Source organism: Poeciliopsis prolifica, unplaced genomic scaffold, assembly GCF_027474105.1.
Source record: "Poeciliopsis prolifica strain line A6 unplaced genomic scaffold, Auburn_PproV2 SCAFFOLD011, whole genome shotgun sequence".
NCBI classification, from domain to species: Eukaryota; Metazoa; Chordata; class Actinopteri; order Cyprinodontiformes; family Poeciliidae; genus Poeciliopsis; species Poeciliopsis prolifica.
This window is the reverse complement of record NW_026562386.1, coordinates 5,406,024-5,422,158: the sequence shown is the minus strand read 5'-3', so window position 1 is coordinate 5,422,158 and position 16,135 is coordinate 5,406,024. Positions and strand designations below refer to the sequence as shown.

General features: G+C 41.2%; 1 protein-coding gene across 6 annotated transcripts; it reads right to left on the bottom strand.

Annotated features, from left to right (window-relative positions):
• Positions 1 to 48: 48 nt before the first annotated feature.
• Positions 49 to 13,172, bottom strand: dna2 (DNA replication helicase/nuclease 2). 6 transcript variants are annotated; one of them, XM_055036962.1, is made up of 25 exons: positions 13,068 to 13,172; positions 12,839 to 12,960; positions 11,860 to 11,925; positions 10,576 to 11,236; positions 9,589 to 9,703; positions 9,340 to 9,489; positions 8,516 to 8,699; positions 8,276 to 8,424; positions 7,201 to 7,323; positions 6,896 to 7,118; positions 6,702 to 6,816; positions 6,202 to 6,358; positions 5,922 to 6,113; positions 5,347 to 5,589; positions 5,163 to 5,276; positions 4,984 to 5,093; positions 4,625 to 4,734; positions 4,324 to 4,545; positions 3,683 to 3,876; positions 3,467 to 3,556; positions 2,473 to 2,686; positions 2,246 to 2,335; positions 1,671 to 1,856; positions 1,443 to 1,589; positions 49 to 902 (listed from the first exon to the last, which is right to left on the bottom strand). In XM_055036962.1, exons 2-25 carry the CDS (start codon positions 12,866 to 12,868, stop codon positions 849 to 851), a joined length of 3,939 nt encoding a protein of 1,312 aa, XP_054892937.1. In that variant the 5' UTR covers positions 12,869 to 12,960; positions 13,068 to 13,172; the 3' UTR covers positions 49 to 848. The 6 variants fall into 6 exon arrangements, with proteins under 6 accessions (XP_054892937.1, XP_054892938.1, XP_054892939.1 ...); XM_055036963.1 differs by having other exon boundaries at positions 13,091 to 13,158; XM_055036964.1 differs by having other exon boundaries at positions 6,896 to 7,115; positions 12,839 to 13,172.
• Between the last annotated feature and the right edge of the window lie 2,963 nt (positions 13,173 to 16,135).

The following is a 16,135-nucleotide window of genomic DNA, read 5'->3' as shown; positions in this document are numbered from 1 at the left end:
CTTTGAGGAATATTCAACGTACAACAGGAACAAAACAGCACATTTTTAAAAATAATTATTTATTCACGTTCCAAGACAAAATTAAAAAAAAAAAGTAAATCACAAAAACCAAGAATATCTGAGTTCAGTTTGGTCTCATTTCTCCAGATTCATGAATCTGATGAACAGAAGGTGGAAAACATCACTGCTTTAATTTGACATTAAAAATACGGTATAGACTCTAGAGGATTGGTCTGCAGATAAAGTACACCAAAGCAATATTCAGCTGTTACTACTCTAAAATAAAATCAGTGACTACATGTTATCAGCATTCATTAAAGTGGACCAGTTTGGTTGAACTGCATGAAGCCACGTTGATGGAAAAGTCTCCAAGTTTTCTGTTACAACAAATAAAAACATATTTTACTATCACAGGTCTGAGCTGCACGATGTTTTGTCAGAAACTAGAAATTATTCACCAGGACTTGGAAAAATGAAACGACACCTTTAAATAGCGAGCTTGTGAATGAGATACCGATAGTTACACCTATTAATGACATTAATCAGAGGTATTTAATAAAACTAATAGCTTAAAAATCAAGTATCACAGTGTAATTATTCACAGTAATTTCCAGTAGAAGCAGTAAAACTGTCAGTTCTTCTAGTATATGTTCCACATTAAAAGCAAAAATATATTTATGGAAAGAGAAAGTAAAAAGAAAGATTACTGCACAACTGTTTTTTTTGCAACACAACTGAGGTTTTATATTTTAACTTGAGTGGTGGGAGGAGTGATTTTTTTCCCCATGTCTCCTGATGAACATCCAGGTAAGTCTTTTCGTCAGCTGCTTCCCTGAGAGTGCGCTGGTTCACAGGTGCATGCTGGGTAATGCCATGTGAGCAGCTGAAGGGAGCTGGATGATGTGAAGGAACGGTTAAGGAGAAAAACTGAAGACGTGGATTAAAAAGAAAGATGCGATGAGAATGTGAAGCATACACACTTATTTAAACAACCAGCACAACGAAGTCACAATCAAAACTGTCAGATGACTGATTACCCCGCGATAATAACTCAGGAATAATCCAAATTAGGATGCACTTTTATTTATTTCCTTCTTACAGAAACTTTCTGTTTATATTATAGGTTTTTGGTGCCTTTCTATACTAAAGGAAAAGATGTAAAACTTCAGATATTTCACAAAGAGATACTAATATTCATGGAAAAACCTCATAACCTTGTATTAAAGCAGAAAGTGCGGCGGCCACCATAAGAAAGGCTTACAGTATTTAATTATGCCGCATAACTGATCAGTACAGTATAAAAGGGAACGCAAAAGAAAAAAAAATGTCCCAAGTTCCCTAATGGCTCCGTAGAAATGAGTTGAGACATTTTTCATTAATTCTTGTTTTCTGTTAATCATTTTTTAAAATCTAAGTTCAAATAACTTATTTGTTGAGGATATCATGTTGTGCTGCAGTAAATGTTGGAGCAGCTTCTCCACGGGTGGGTAGCGCCGCAGCGTCGCCGCAGAGCCCACCATCAGCAGCTTGTGTTTCGCTCTGGTTACAGCCACGTTCAGACGCCTCCAGTCCTTCAGCAGCTCCCCTAGCTGGGCAAATACACGGGGCAACATGAGGGCAGGATCGCGATCAGGAGAGAAACGCAGAAGCTGGGAGGAGAAAACGCCTACGTTTCCTTCCTCTGCGGAGCTTCTGACAAACGACAGAACAATCAGACTCTTGTCCCGTCCCTGGTACCGGTCCACCGTGTTGACCTCCACCCCGGAGAAAACAGGGGACTGCAGCAGAGCAGAGATGCACTTCAGCTGCTGCCTGTAGGGGGCGATAACTCCAATATCACCAGGTTTACACCCAGCCTAGTGCAGAGAAAACAGGAGGTTTTAGAGCAGAAATACAAACATTAGTATAACTATTTATAAAACCTGTCATAATGATAAATAGTCCCAATAATTACTGTAATAAACAACAGTATTGTTGTTTTTTATAATAATCCAAATTCAGTCTCTGAAAGACCAATAACATTAAATTTTGTATAGAATACTGGAAAATATTCAAATATCAAAAAAAAAAAAAAATTAACAGAAATATATATAAAAAAATAACCCACACAACCAAAGTCATAAGTAAAACGTAAACAAAATGTAACCCTTATGAAGCTCATATTAATTTATCATGGGATTATCATTGCTTATTGCATTAAACTTATTTTTGCCCTTATAAATTGTTAATTTAGAAGCAAACGAACCTTTATGAGGAGAGAAAGCATCATGTGTATGAGAGCAGCTTCGGTGCGATTGCTCACTCCTCCCTGTTCCACCGACTCCAAAGCAGGAACCTGCAGGAACCGAAACTTTCACACATAATCCACCATAAATGAGTCCTGCAAGTCAAAATATCTTGTTTCATGAGTCAGAAACATATTTTTAATAAATACGCCTGGACACATAGAAACAGCTGCAGTATTTTACAAACCGCTGAGCAGTCGAGGAAGCAGACGGGGTTGGAGGGCAGCAGCGCCGCCTGCAGCCAGGACGGGTCCGGCTGGGGACGAGTCTCGGCGCAGGACGCGAGCTCCGATTGGACGGACGGCAGCGAGGGCAGCGTGAGCAGAGCCGAGGCCGTCCGTTCAGATCCACACTCCAGCCGGCCGTTGTACATCAGAGAGTTACTCAGAGACATGATCTGACTAGAATAAAACAGAAGGTAAAACACTGTTTAATAGATGCTAAATATTATTTAAAAAAAAACATCTTAAAGCAAGCTGGAGAAGACTGCTGGACAGTTAAATCTAAATCACTTCATCTTTATTAATAATTTTTTAATTTATAAGGACACTATCCATCTAAACTCGCTTGCATTTTGAAGATCACATGTTTTTACAGGGTCAGTTGTGGCAGAAAGTGTTCATAAAACAACTCATTAAACTGTTAAAATTTTAATAAATAGCCGTCTCTGCATTCACACTGATGTAATTTAGCAGCATACAGAAAAATACTGCTTTGATTTGATTAATAAAGTAATATGTAAGCACATGAATGTTGTAAAAACTTACAAATTATTTCCATATTCATAGTACAATCAATATTTTTTTCCAGAGGCGACAAAGAGAGGAAGCTTTTTGAGTTTTGAAAAGATTTCGTGTTTGAAAATGCTCCTAATCTTTTTCAGAAACATTACCAGTCTCTTTAAATTTAGCTTTTAACAGATTGAGTGTCTTCAGTCAGAGGCTTCTCTGTAATACAGACTGCTACAGGAGATCTGTCCTGCAAATAGCAATCTCCCTCTACAACATTTAATTTGTCTTTGGGATAAACAAAGAAATTTTTGAATATGAATTTATGTTTTCAGAGTGCACAGGAGCAAAGCAAAGTTTTCCCCAGTAATACTGTCTTTATTACTTTTATTTTACAATAACCCACATAATCTTTACTGCAGAAGCATCCAGTTTTCTCTCAGCTGTGTTTACCTGTTCATCCGGTACTGCAGGTTCAGCTGCACCACTGCTTCACTGTGGAGCTCAAGTCGCTTAAACAGACTTTCATCCATCCCAAGAGACCTTAAGAGGAAAATAATAATAATAATAGCACATTTGAAAGCATCACATTTTTCAAGACTTGACAGTTTTTAAGTCTCTTTTCTTTGCTGTTGAGCTGCGCCGCATCAGTGATGAAATATCCTCCACCTTGCTTCCTGGTTCTGAACAATCGGCGGCAGCTGCTGATGATCTCCAACCAGGACAAACCGCTTGGCGTAGAAAAGCGGACCCAGACAGACGGGCTGGCTGATCTGCGACGCCTCGTCTACGATGCAGAAGTCGAACCGCCGGCGTGTGAAGATCGGATGCTTGATGCCCATGCATGTGGTGGCTACAACCAGCTGGAACCAAACATGGCAAGATTATTAATTCAGAAGAAATAAAAACAAATGATGAATTTTGCTGAATAATAAATTGTCACAAAAATTATTGCAATAAAGAATAAGAATGTTGTGTTGAGGTCATTTTCAGATAATTTAATGGTATAATAAAACATTCTCAAAGACGAATAGACTCAATATCTCAAACATTTAACACTGGAACGGCAAGACATTTTAAATATCCAAAATAAATAAACAACAACTAATAAAATTAATCATGAGGTTTTTGTAATCAAAATTATCCTTCAGAAAGATCTAAAGCGCCGGACTGAAGACTTTTGTCATCCAGTTTTTAGTAGAAAGAGAAGAATGATAAATCCTGCAAATGGAAATTATTGAGTTCATTTTAATTTGTCATGCGATTAATTTCTAGCAACAAATACCAAAAAATGAAAAACTTCTCTTCACTTCTTTGCTGTAAAGCTGCTGCAGCTCTGTGAGCGTGTGAACGTCCTTCCTCCTCACGCTCTCCTCTGTGTACGGCAGGATCCCCGGATGGACCTTCTGCCCCTGACCCAGACGCAGGAAGCCGACCCGGAAGCGCTTGAGCTTCAGCAGGATGTTGTCCACAGCAGAGTGGGTGTAGCTGGTCAGCAACACACTGAACCCACAGGCGTGCAGGATACGCACCTGAGGGCGGAGCAGTGATGACGGAGGGAGTCAGCGGGGAAGGAAAAGGGAAACGTTTTGGATTTGTTGGGAGTTCTACCAGTGTGCAGATGGTCGTCGTCTTGCCGGTTCCAGGCATCCCGACGATGAGGGTGAAGTCTTTGGACAGCAAAACCTTCTTCATGGCCTGTTTCTGGGGTTTGTTTAGACCTACACAGACAGACAAACATTAAAACTTTGTTTCTCTCACAGACAAACTAATAGAAATTGCTCCCATGGTGACACATCTTACACACCCTGAAATTAAAATATTAGTCTCTTAGCTCATTGTCTTTGTTTCTCCTAATGTGAGGTGGGAACCAATAAAGCATATTCTGTTCTATAAACATACCACTGATGTATGAGGCTAACCTGAACATTAGCAACAACTTAAAGAGGAGGAGTTCAGATCTAGAGCACCTTTGAGGATGTTGGCCACTGTGTCCTTGGCCTCTCTGGGCAGAACAGAGGTGAGGTTGGTGATAAACTCTGGAGGTCGAAGGTCAACAACCAGCTCCCTGAGACGCTCGCTGCACACAGATGGATTTAAGTCAAACGTTAAGATGATATCTGAAGCTGCTCTGTTCCCCTGATCTCACCTGTCGCCAGAGTTTTCCATGAGCCTGGACAGATTGGTGAGGTGAGTGCTGAGGCCCACCACTCCTTCATCGCTGTCCAGGCGAAACAAGACGCCGCTCAACTTTGACAGGTCCCTGTTGAACAGAAGAAATCAGGCGAAAACCTGCTGAGGCCAACGGGATGAATCGTGAACGCAGAGCCCACCTGTCCAGAGTGCAGCTGACCGACGTCGCGTTGACTCCTTTCAGGTATCCTGTCGCCACGCCGACGAGACGACCCTCTTGGTCGCTGACAACAACGCGATCTCCGCTGCTCAGGCCGCAGTGGTTGGCGGCCTGCTGCGAGTCAGCCGCGCTGCGCAGGAAACGGTGGAGGAAGACGCCTTCAGACTGAGCGGTCACCGACTCGCTGAGCCGCAGGTTCCCCACACAGCTGCCGCTCTTCTCACTGAAAACGCATTAAAGTCGAAACTAAAGAGCTGAAGATTCAGCATGTCAGAGGATCTGATGAGATTAAGAAAAGAATCTGAAGTGTACTGGTGAGAAAATATTGGAACAGATGAATTTGTAGAAGAAATGAGGTTAAAATGATCAATTTCTTTCAGCTTTGATCTAATTTGTTGCTTTATAGTTGATGTTAAGTGGAGCCTCCTGCACTTTTTAAGCGTTTGGGCTGATTCTAGAACCTCTACAGATCCAAATGTTAGAAGATTGTTGTTAATTTTTAAAAAATAAAAAAATGGCAACTTAAAAAAATGGGTTAAAGCCACAGACTGCTACCTCTCCTGGACCGACTGCAGCCAGACACGCTTTCGGACGCTCTTGGCCTCCATGGTGGACGCCTCCAAGCTGCAGAGCAGCAGCCAGTGAGCGAAGTAGTCCAGATGTGGACGGGTCAGGTGGCTCGTCTCCTGCTGCAGAAAGGCTTGCACGGTGTCCTCTTCCAAATCCGCAGGGGTGGAGTCCACCACCCTGGATCGAAGGAGATGAGACAGAAGACAGGCATTGACCCTTCCTGTGGTTGTTTTTCAAGTCTGCATGAGATTTAAAGAGGGTTTACCGCTCATATAAAGCACAGTTTAGTTTCTGAGGGCAGTACTGGCAGGTCTGCCTGCTGGTCAGGATGTCAGGAAGTCTGGACAGGCGACTCCGATCGGCTCCTTTCTCTACAAAGTGTTTAATGTGATGGACCAGTGAGTTCCTCAGCTTCAGCAGCTCTGCAAAAAACCCACAATGCATCACTGTATTGCACTGTTTTAACAAGTTTAATGTGGCCCCATATTTGGCTTTAAAACCTCCACACAACATGACTGTGACACCACCATGTTTTGCATTTTACAACCCTGAACTGCTTTGTTTTTATCTAAAATCTCAATAAAAATACTTTAGAGTTTGAGGTTGTACAGGACAAAATGTAAGAATGTTCAAGAGTGTACGCCTTAAAAATAAAATCAGATTTTATTTTTATACAAGACCAGATTCCTAATTTTGGTCAGTTTTTTTCTCGCTTTTTTCCCCCCCGCTGTGAAACCTGCTGAGGTTCTTTTGGGCTTGCCGTACCTCGGTGGTCCATGTGGCCGGCTGCCACTGGGTGCATGTTCCCCGTCTTCAGGTAAAGCAGAAGTCCGATTTCGGGGCTGTATCTCTCCATGCTCATCAGGGTATATAACATCACCTGCACACAAACAGAACCACATTTACATGGCTGATGATTCTTCCAAACAGCCCGGAAAAGCCCAGGAAGCTGCTCCCACCTGACTGCGATGCTCGATGGAGTTCGACTCCCTGCCAGTCTTCAGCTCCAGCGGGACGGTGGTTTCCTCACTGACTCTGCTGCTGCCGTTTCGCGACCTTTGGATTCGGACCTTCGCCGTCACGTCCATTTTCCCCTTGAGGCCGAATCTGGGGGACCAGACGTTCTCCTCGATGTCCGCCAGCTCTGTTAGTGTGAAAACAGCAGGCGGGGCCTGGCACCTGCTGCCATCCAGCAGACAGACAAACAATCAGCTAATTATCAGCACAATCTGATAATTGGGGTGTTTTTAATCGAGGTTCTGACATTTTAGAGCTGATTGGTTTTGGTGTAGAAGAACAGAGGTATTCATTTGCCCAATGCTCCAGTGATGGGAGGTAATCATGGAGCTCCTGCTGCATCTCCTCCTGACTCACTCCTAAAGCGTACCTGTGAACAACACATGAAGAAGAAGAGTGGCATCATTAGGGCCGCAAATAATGATTATTTTTAATAATCGATTAATCTATACATTATTCTGATTTTTAAATATGGTCAGTTTTTTTATTTCTATTTTAGTCATTTTTAGACATTAGAAATACGTTAAAAGATGAAAATAAACAATGACATCCTTTTTAAATGATAAACGTTTTTTTTTGCATCTACAGGTACAAATGATCTCCAACATCAACGTGTGAGAACCTCAATTTTTTCTGCTTGAATTATCAATATAGTGTAGTAGCAGTGATCAATAATTGGACAGTAAAAGTTTCTCAATACATTTTTTACAGTATTTGAAACCAGCTGAAGCTAAAAATTTGCCTCTGGAGGAGTTTTGGTTCATATTCACAAATACAAATTGTATATTCAAATTATTGGTTTGTAAAATAGAACCTCGTTTTCGGTTTCCTGTTTTGTAATATTAGCTTACAAAAATAAAGTCAATCTGAAATCTGAGCATATAGTTTTTGTACAGTTTTGGCTTAATTGCTGCTCTTTCTTTCACAAAAAAACTTTTTGATAGACTGTCTTTCAGTTAATAATTAATCGATAAGTCATAATGAACCAGATTAATCACTTCAGTCCTAGACGTCAATTATTATAACCAGTCTTTTCTTACATGGACCAGTTAAATAATAGTTAAAATATCTAATCAAACATTGATAACTGATAACGTTCTAATGTGTTTATAAGTAAAGGCAGTGAAAATCAATCCAATCAATTTAAAAACTTAACCTTGTGCATTAAACCTACCGCAGAAATTTAAAGTTCAATATTATTCTCATTAAAATGTGTTATATTCAGATATCTGAGAGAGTTCTTGACTCATTCTGATTGTAGTTTTAAATTTGTGTAAAGGTAAACAGTCTGCAGGACGTTACAGTGTGATGAGACACCCTACATGTCTCCAAGGTAACGGTGATTTCGCAGCGTTTCGTCGGCCAGCTGGGAAAGTTTCTGCAGAGAGAAATCTTTGGCTGAAGCTGCTCTCTGGAAGACTTCATGCACCATGGTGCCATTAAGCATCTGCTTAGAGCCACCATCGAAACTCTGCATCAAAATCAAGAGAAATGCATCATGTTTCCATCGAACACCGATTAAAAGTGTGACCTACAAGTTAAAGTAAGAGCATAACGTTCACCTTGAACATTTCTCCCAGCACTGCTCGCCTCATGCAGCGGATGGAGTTGGAGATGCTGGTCCCTGAGATGAGGCTGTCGGGCTGCAGGACCAGGAAACCCTGCTCCCTGTCGACCAACCAGGTGCCGCCTTCAGAGCGGCCCTCCAGATGAACCACATCGCCGCGGCAGACGGGGGTCAACTCCCTGCAGAGAGATGGAAAGATGTGAAACTTTGAGGCTGACGCACAACGCACAAATAAATAATAATATGACAAAACACAGGAAACAAGAGGCAAAATGAGTCATGATACATTTAGTTCTCATGAAGTTCACACTTTGGGAAGGTTGTAACTGACAGCCATCTTAGTAGGCAGTTGTTATGAGAACAATAACCAAGCCGCAAGCTTTATTATGATGTTTGTAATCAACATCATAATAAACTGTGGAGTGCTTATTACTTTAGACCAACATTTAGCTTTATACTTTTAAGATGGAGAAACTCCTGTAGAACAAACTTACCAACAACCCAGAGCAAGAATCAAACATGGAGAACCGACAGAACAAGAACCAGGAGAAACAAGAACTAGTTTATAAATCAAGGTTTCCCCCAGAAAACCTGTGCAGTTCTGGATCAGGGTTCAGTGAATATTTTATCATATTACTGATTTGTCGTCAAACCCTGTTTCAGTTCCACCCAAACAAGACCTAAAATGAAGCATCCAGCTTGAGCATCATTCATGCTGTTAGTGAAAAAAACAACAACTAAAGAACGTTATTGGTTCTGTAGAAAATGTAAAAGAACTAAAGTAACAGGATAAATATGTGGGCAAGCAGAGAGTTTTACCATCCGTCTTTGAGCAGGCAGGTCTCGGTTGGAAGCAGAGACCTGCAGCATGAGATGCTCAGTGATTTGTGTCCCGGTTTCTCCTCAACGTCCAAAACCAGATATCGGTTATTTGGTCCCTCAGAAAGGATCACATGATCCGGTACCTTACTGTAGAACCAGAAAACATTCCTCTGCGTTTAAAAACAGAGAAATAATATACGCATGTTTTTATTGAGATGCCTTTTAGTCAAAAGAAACGACTCTTACAGATGCTTTTTGGACTTTTCCTCTGCGGCTTCATCATCATCCATTTGGTCAGTAAACCAGCTCTCCTCAAAGCCGTCCTCACTGGGACCAGTAGACGCTTGCCCAGCTTCAGCTGCTTGATGATAATTAGAGAAAAAGCAACGTTAGGAAACATTCCTGTAACAACTAGGAGTTAAAGAAACTGATGTCTAACATTTATGTCTTTGAATATTTTCTTCAGGTCTGCTCTGATTTTAATTTAGTTACATCTTTAACACTTTCTAGTTCTTCCTCATAATCAGCCTCTGGTTCTTTTAAAGGTGACTTATTATGTTTTCTGGAACGAGTTAGGATACATGTTAATTATGTTTTTTTGGAAGAAATCATTTAGATAATGAGGTTTTAGTCTGCTCCTTTCACAATGAGATGTTTTAGGGTCTTTTGTCACTTTTGATCCAAATAAACAGCTGTTGGCCACGCCCCCAACTCAACGATTACGCTCGCATTTATACGACCATACAGCTTCGAAAAGCAGAAGTGGAGGCTCCTGCACAAAAGACAAGAATGCAGCAAGTGGTTTCTGGATGGTAAATCATCCAGAAATGCATCAAAAATCCTTGTCTCTTCCAGCAGCCATTGTACAGCGGTAAAACCAGCTGGTCAACCATGCAGGGAGTTGACCAGCTGGGCTTTACTGGGGTTGCTAAATAATGGCACCAATGCCCACTGACTATGGCTAAATATATGGGAGATTTCTGAACTGGCTCATTTTCCAGACACCAAAAAGTATTAACGTATTACCAAGAACCAGCTGGATGGTCTGTTTAAGCATGGAGAATGCTTTTGGAAGCAGTTGTTACCCAAATTGAAACATAAAAATGTGCAAAATGTGACTTTTGCATAAACGGTCCCCTTTAGATGGCCCTGAAATTTACTGACCTGCTTGTTTGCTATGGAAACATTGATATAGATATTGCTCCTTATCCGAGTGCGTCTTTCTGTGCCCACCTTCATGTGTTTCACGTGTAGCCGTCCTCTCTTTTGGGACCACCTCTAACTCTTGAGCACTTTGTTGAGGTAAAGCAGCAGCTGCAGCAGCAGCAGCGCAGGTGTCCTTCTCCAGGGAACCTTGCACTTCTGTAATCACAGTAAAACAGGAATCCGTCTTTTCTCGTTGCTGCTGCTGGCGTTTCCCGTCTCCTCCCAGAGAGAAGTCTGTTTGGCCGGCAGTGAGAAGAGGCGTCTCTGTGGAGCCAATCAAAGCTTTCTGTGGTGAAGTTCTTGCTTTCTTTGCGTTGTGCGACTCTTCATTGGGGCTGAAGAGTCGCTTCAACTGGCCAGATGACCTATTCACACTCTTATTTACTTCTTCCTCCTCATTCATTATTTTCCCCACTCTGATACTTCTAGTGCTGGGGCTGCGACAGATGAGCGACCGCTGGCATAGATTTGGGTCGGAGTGTGGCTGACCAGCCCGTCTGGAGGGAGAAGAGCAGGAAGGTCTGATCTGACTGCTGGGTGTCTCTGGGACAGACAGGAGGAGGCGGTCTGGGGACGAAGCAAGGACGTTTTCAAGGTCACCGAAGACGCTCCGCCTCGGAGGAGGAGAGCCTAGTCTTAATTTGATTTCTTTAATCTGAGGCTCAGCTCTGCTGGTTGATGAAAAAACCTAAAAAACAGACATTAAGATTGGAGAAGCTTCATTCGAATACAGAAGAAAAGACAATACAGTTCCTTCCACAAGTATTTAAACTCCCCAACATTAAATCGTTATTAAAAAAATCTAATCTGACTAGAGTGGCATACAACTGAATTCTGCTACTTTACTTTAAATCCACTAAATAAAACAACAAACCAACTGAGATTGAAGCACCAAACTGAAGTCTTTTGCAGTCCAGTTTTTGGTAGAAAGACAGAAAAGAGAAAAACAAAAAATCATCCAAATGTAAATTAGTGAGCATTTACCATGCCATTAGTTCATTTATTAAGTCCAAAACTAAATAAATACCCAAATGAAATGCCGTCAGCAACAAGCATTTCTTCAGCGAAGATAACAAGTCAGTCTGCAAAAAGCAAACTCAAAGGTTCACCTTTCAGCAGCACATCGATCATAACCATAAATAAAGTTAATCTACAAAGGAGTGGTTTATGTCAAAGTCCAGATCTGCAGAGGCAAGGCTCGAGTCTAAATAAACACGACACACCCCCGACAGAGCTGGAGCGACTGTCCAAATAAGAATCAACCAAACGGCTTTGTAATCACAGAATAGTTAAAAGTTATCCAGGACTTACGTTTTGGTCTTTGGAGCAGAAGAATGAAGAGATGTTCTGCTGCCCTCCTCCAAACCCAGCAGCCACCTGAGAAAGCCAACCAGTCACAATGAGAAAGCCTCACAATGAGAAAGCCAACCAGCCACAATGAGAAAGCCAACCAGACACAATGAGAAAGCCAACCAGCCACAATGAGAAAGCCAACCAGACACAATGAGAAAGCCAACCAGACACAATGAGAAAGCCAACCAGCCACAATGAGAAAGCCAACCAGACACAATGAGAAAGCCAACCAGACACAATGAGAAAGCCAACCAGACACAATGAGAAAGCCAACCAGACACAATGAGAAAGCCAACCAGACACAATGAGAAAGCCAACCAGCCACAATGAGAAAGCCAACCAGCCACAATGAGAAAGCCAACCAGCCACAATGAGAAAGCCAACCAGCCACAATGAGAAAGCCAACCAGACACAATGAGAAAGCCAACCAGACACAATGAGAAAGCCAACCAGCCACAATGAGAAAGCCAACCAGACACAATGAGAAAGCCAACCAGCCCAATGAGAAAGCCAACCAGCCACAATGAGAAAGCCAACCAGCCACAATGAGAAAGCCAACCAGCCACAATGAGAAAGCCAACCAGCCACAATGAGAAAGCCAACCAGACACAATGAGAAAGCCAACCAGACACAATGAGAAAGCCAACCAGACACAATGAGAAAGCCAACCAGCCACAATGAGAGAGCCAACCAGTCACAATGAGAGAGCCAACCAGTCACAATGAGAGAGCCAACCAGTCACAATGAGAGAGCCAACCAGTCACAATGAGAAAGCCAACCAGACACAATGATGAGGGGGAAACCAAGCAGCAGTTGCAGCTGCATGCCAACCTTATGATCAACTGAAACCATTCCGAGGGTTTTCTTGTTTAAACAGTCAAGACTCAGAGGCAATGAACTCTGGGAAGGTATTGGATCGTTCATAAACTTCACTCACCCTGGTTTTCTTCATCCTGTTCCTGCTCATCGTGACTGAGGATGAACGATAGCCTCTGATCGATCAGGGTGCGGCTCAATGAGCTGAACCTGATCGGGTTGTTGGGCGAATAGTTTCCTCAGCTGACGACGACACAAACACACAAACAAACACACAGAACCGCATCTGCAGCGGATCAACGACACACAAAACTCTCACTAATGAACATTCCGTCACTGCACATCAGTACCGACACATTATTTCTGGAATCACCTCCCTGCTGGACGCTCCTGCGGCTGCTTTCAGGCTGAGGCGCCAAATTTTCAGCTTCGCGCAACGGAAATTACGTCGGCAAACGTTGGGCGGCTTCATTACCAACAGCCGGCGCACAACCTGGTCAGACATGACGGCGTATGGCGAGGGAGGAGAGAAAGAAAAAGAGAAAGAGAGAGAGAGAGAGAGAGAAAGAGAGAGAGAAAAAGAGAGAGAAAAAGAGAGAGAGTGAGAGACATTTTGTCATCCTAAAATGACAAAATGTATGAAACTTTAATACATTCACATTTTATAAATATTTTATTTAGGTTGAACCCAAGCTGTCCTTCAGTACCTTTACACATTTAGGTTTTTCTGTCACCTGGCGTCTTCACAGAACATTCAGTAATCACTGTTTTAAAAACGGATTAAAAATAAAATAAAAACCCTAATCTGTAAATTGAATTTATTTACTTTAATGTGGGTGTTTGTCTCAGTCCTTTTTAAAAGTTGTAAATACTACTTTTAGCTTAAAGTATGCAGTCTATTCTTTTTTATTGTTATTTAAAAACTAGCAGCGTTTTCATTTCTGGTCTTTGAACACATTTCACTTCCAGGCTGTTGTTAAGCCTTGTTTTGGTCATTTAAAAAAAAATCTTTATTAAAATTATAACTGTGCACAAAGTTTAACTTTGAGACAAAATTTTGAGCTAGTTACATCATCAATGATCCGTCACCTGAGCTGTTATTGAGAAATAAACTGTGTGAAGCTGGAGTCCAGCCTGGTCACAGTTCTAGCTGACAGAGACAAAAACTATCTGCTGGAGGCATCATCCTTTATTAATTAAAAAAGCTGGCAGAGCGTGTTTATAATGCTGAATATTTACATTACCACTACAGACTGATGGTGGTTCAGCGCCGTGGTCCATTGGGGTTGTTTATAAATGTCCTTGAGAAACTAGCTGTGACTTTAAGCGACTTGACAAGCAGGATTAGCCAAGGTTGACGAGAGGAGACAGTCTGTGAATCGGAGCTGCCACTGCTGATAAGTTGTTACACCTACGAATTGTCCACAGCTGCCTGCAGTGTGAACTTTGAGTTTCAGCCTCAGACAAACGGTTTGGATTCGTCTCTTTTATTTGACATGGGAAACATCTGAAATTGTCTTGTCAAAGCGACATTAGCTGCGTTTCCACTAACCATAAAATTGAGCAAATTGAAAATTATGAAAATAAACTCACTCAATGCTAAAACAAGAACGTTTTCTGATAAAAAAAAAAAGGTTTGTGCTCGGATGAAGTGGTTTTCCCAGTCATATCGAAAAAGAGGTATTTAGCAAAACTGCACCTCGGACGAATGATCAACAGCCAGATGTTGCTACTGACGAAAACGACAAAGAAGACAACAGGAAGTGGTCAAACATAAATGTTTGTTTTTTTTAGGACAATATGCAGCTGGCTTCAGAGCGTTCACAGCATCGCAAAGTCCAAAAGTTTGTTTCATTCAAATGTGACGTGTGAACAAACATATTGACACGTGATTTTAATTTAATTTCTTGTTTAATGGAACCACCTGGGTAACACTTTACTTTAAGGGGTGTGAGACTGAACCTGACATATCACCCATCATGAACATGAAGGAGTCTTTAATTATGGTCATGAATGCAGATGGGGTGAGGGGGCCAGAAAGTTGGTTCACCCAGGGTGCCAAACAGGCTAGGACAGCCTCTGTCCCTGTTATTATTTATTATGTGATCAAATTATTCCGAGTCTATTTATTCTGTTTTTTGGTTTTCTTTTTTACAAAACCTCCTTTAACACTGACTGAACTAAAGATCTTGTCAGGTGGACTGAATGCCAGCAGGTTGTAGTCGTGTGATGATGAATTTGCTGTCAGGTCGGCTGCTTAAAGGCTTTCACCTGGTTGCAGCTCAAAGCAGCACCGGAGCAACCTCCACCTAAAACCAGCTTAAAGGTTTTGTTTCCAGGATGTAAACCCTCGCTGTCTGAACAGTACCAGAACATCTCAACGCCGCCGCTGATGGATTCATTCAGCCGATCCCTGCCTGGTTCTCCTGCTCCTGCTGAAAGGTCACAGCCAAATTACAGAATTAAAGGAGGAAAAGAAGAGGCAGATGCAAGGACAGCGAGGTAATTGGTCCTTTGTAGACTCATTAGCGGCACATGTTCAACAAAGCAGCTGCATGACCTTTTGATCTCTCTGCATAATAACGACGGAGCTTTTAGATTTGCCCAGGTGTGTGCAGCAAACATTATACCGCTAATAGTTCAAAGTCTGTTTGTCTGCTCTCCACAGGACATCTTTTAAAGTTTTGATTTTTTCTGAACATGTTCAGAGAAAATAAAGCAATATTTTCTCATATTAACATCCTACAAAACCCTCTAGTAACAGTAATTGAAGATGTGTAGCTGCAAGTTATAAAGTTCACTCTGAATCCTTCGAAACGTAAATTACTATTTGTGGTTGAGCTGATTTGAAATGTTAATAAATAATAATAAAATGTTAATAAATGTACTTAAGAAAATGAATCTGTTAAAATCACAAGAAACATAAAAAACTAAGAACCTGCTTAGGGTCTCCTCACCAACAGGGGGCGACCAAGAACACTAAGCTCTAAAATACATTTACATCAATGTGATACATTTCACAGCTCGTTTATGTTAAAAAATATTTCAGCTAATGTAAAACCTTATTTTTTATTATTATTTTTTTACAATTAAAATAGTCGATTTTGAACATAGTTCAGTTTTGCAAATGGTACAGTCACCTAAACTACAGAAAAAACAGCTTAAAATTATTTCCCTATTTGCAAAAATACTTTAATTTCCCTCATTTATCTTAAGTTTTCATTCTCAGTCTTTATTGTAATTGCATAATAAACATTAATGTTCCCAAATGAAAGAGTTTAGTTATCTATAACTTTATTGTTATAGATTCATCTTGTAAAAGCACAAAACATAAACAACATGCCCTCTAATATAGTACCAAATACTTTTGATATTTATTTCGGTGCCCCAAGTTTTAAAGATATTAAAAATCAAAATG

Excerpts from the sequence above, each read along its gene's own strand:
- dna2 (XM_055036962.1), bottom strand. The coding sequence starts at position 12,868 with ATGAGCAGGAACAGGATGAAGAAAACCAGG. Across the intron at positions 7,324-8,275 it reads CACCGTTACCTTGGAGACAT|GTACGCTTTAGGAGTGAGTC; the intron begins GTAGGGTGTCTC and ends TGTTGTTCACAG. Across the intron at positions 5,590-5,921 it reads CTGCAGTCGGTCCAGGAGAG|TGAGAAGAGCGGCAGCTGTG; the intron begins GTAGCAGTCTGT and ends ATGCGTTTTCAG.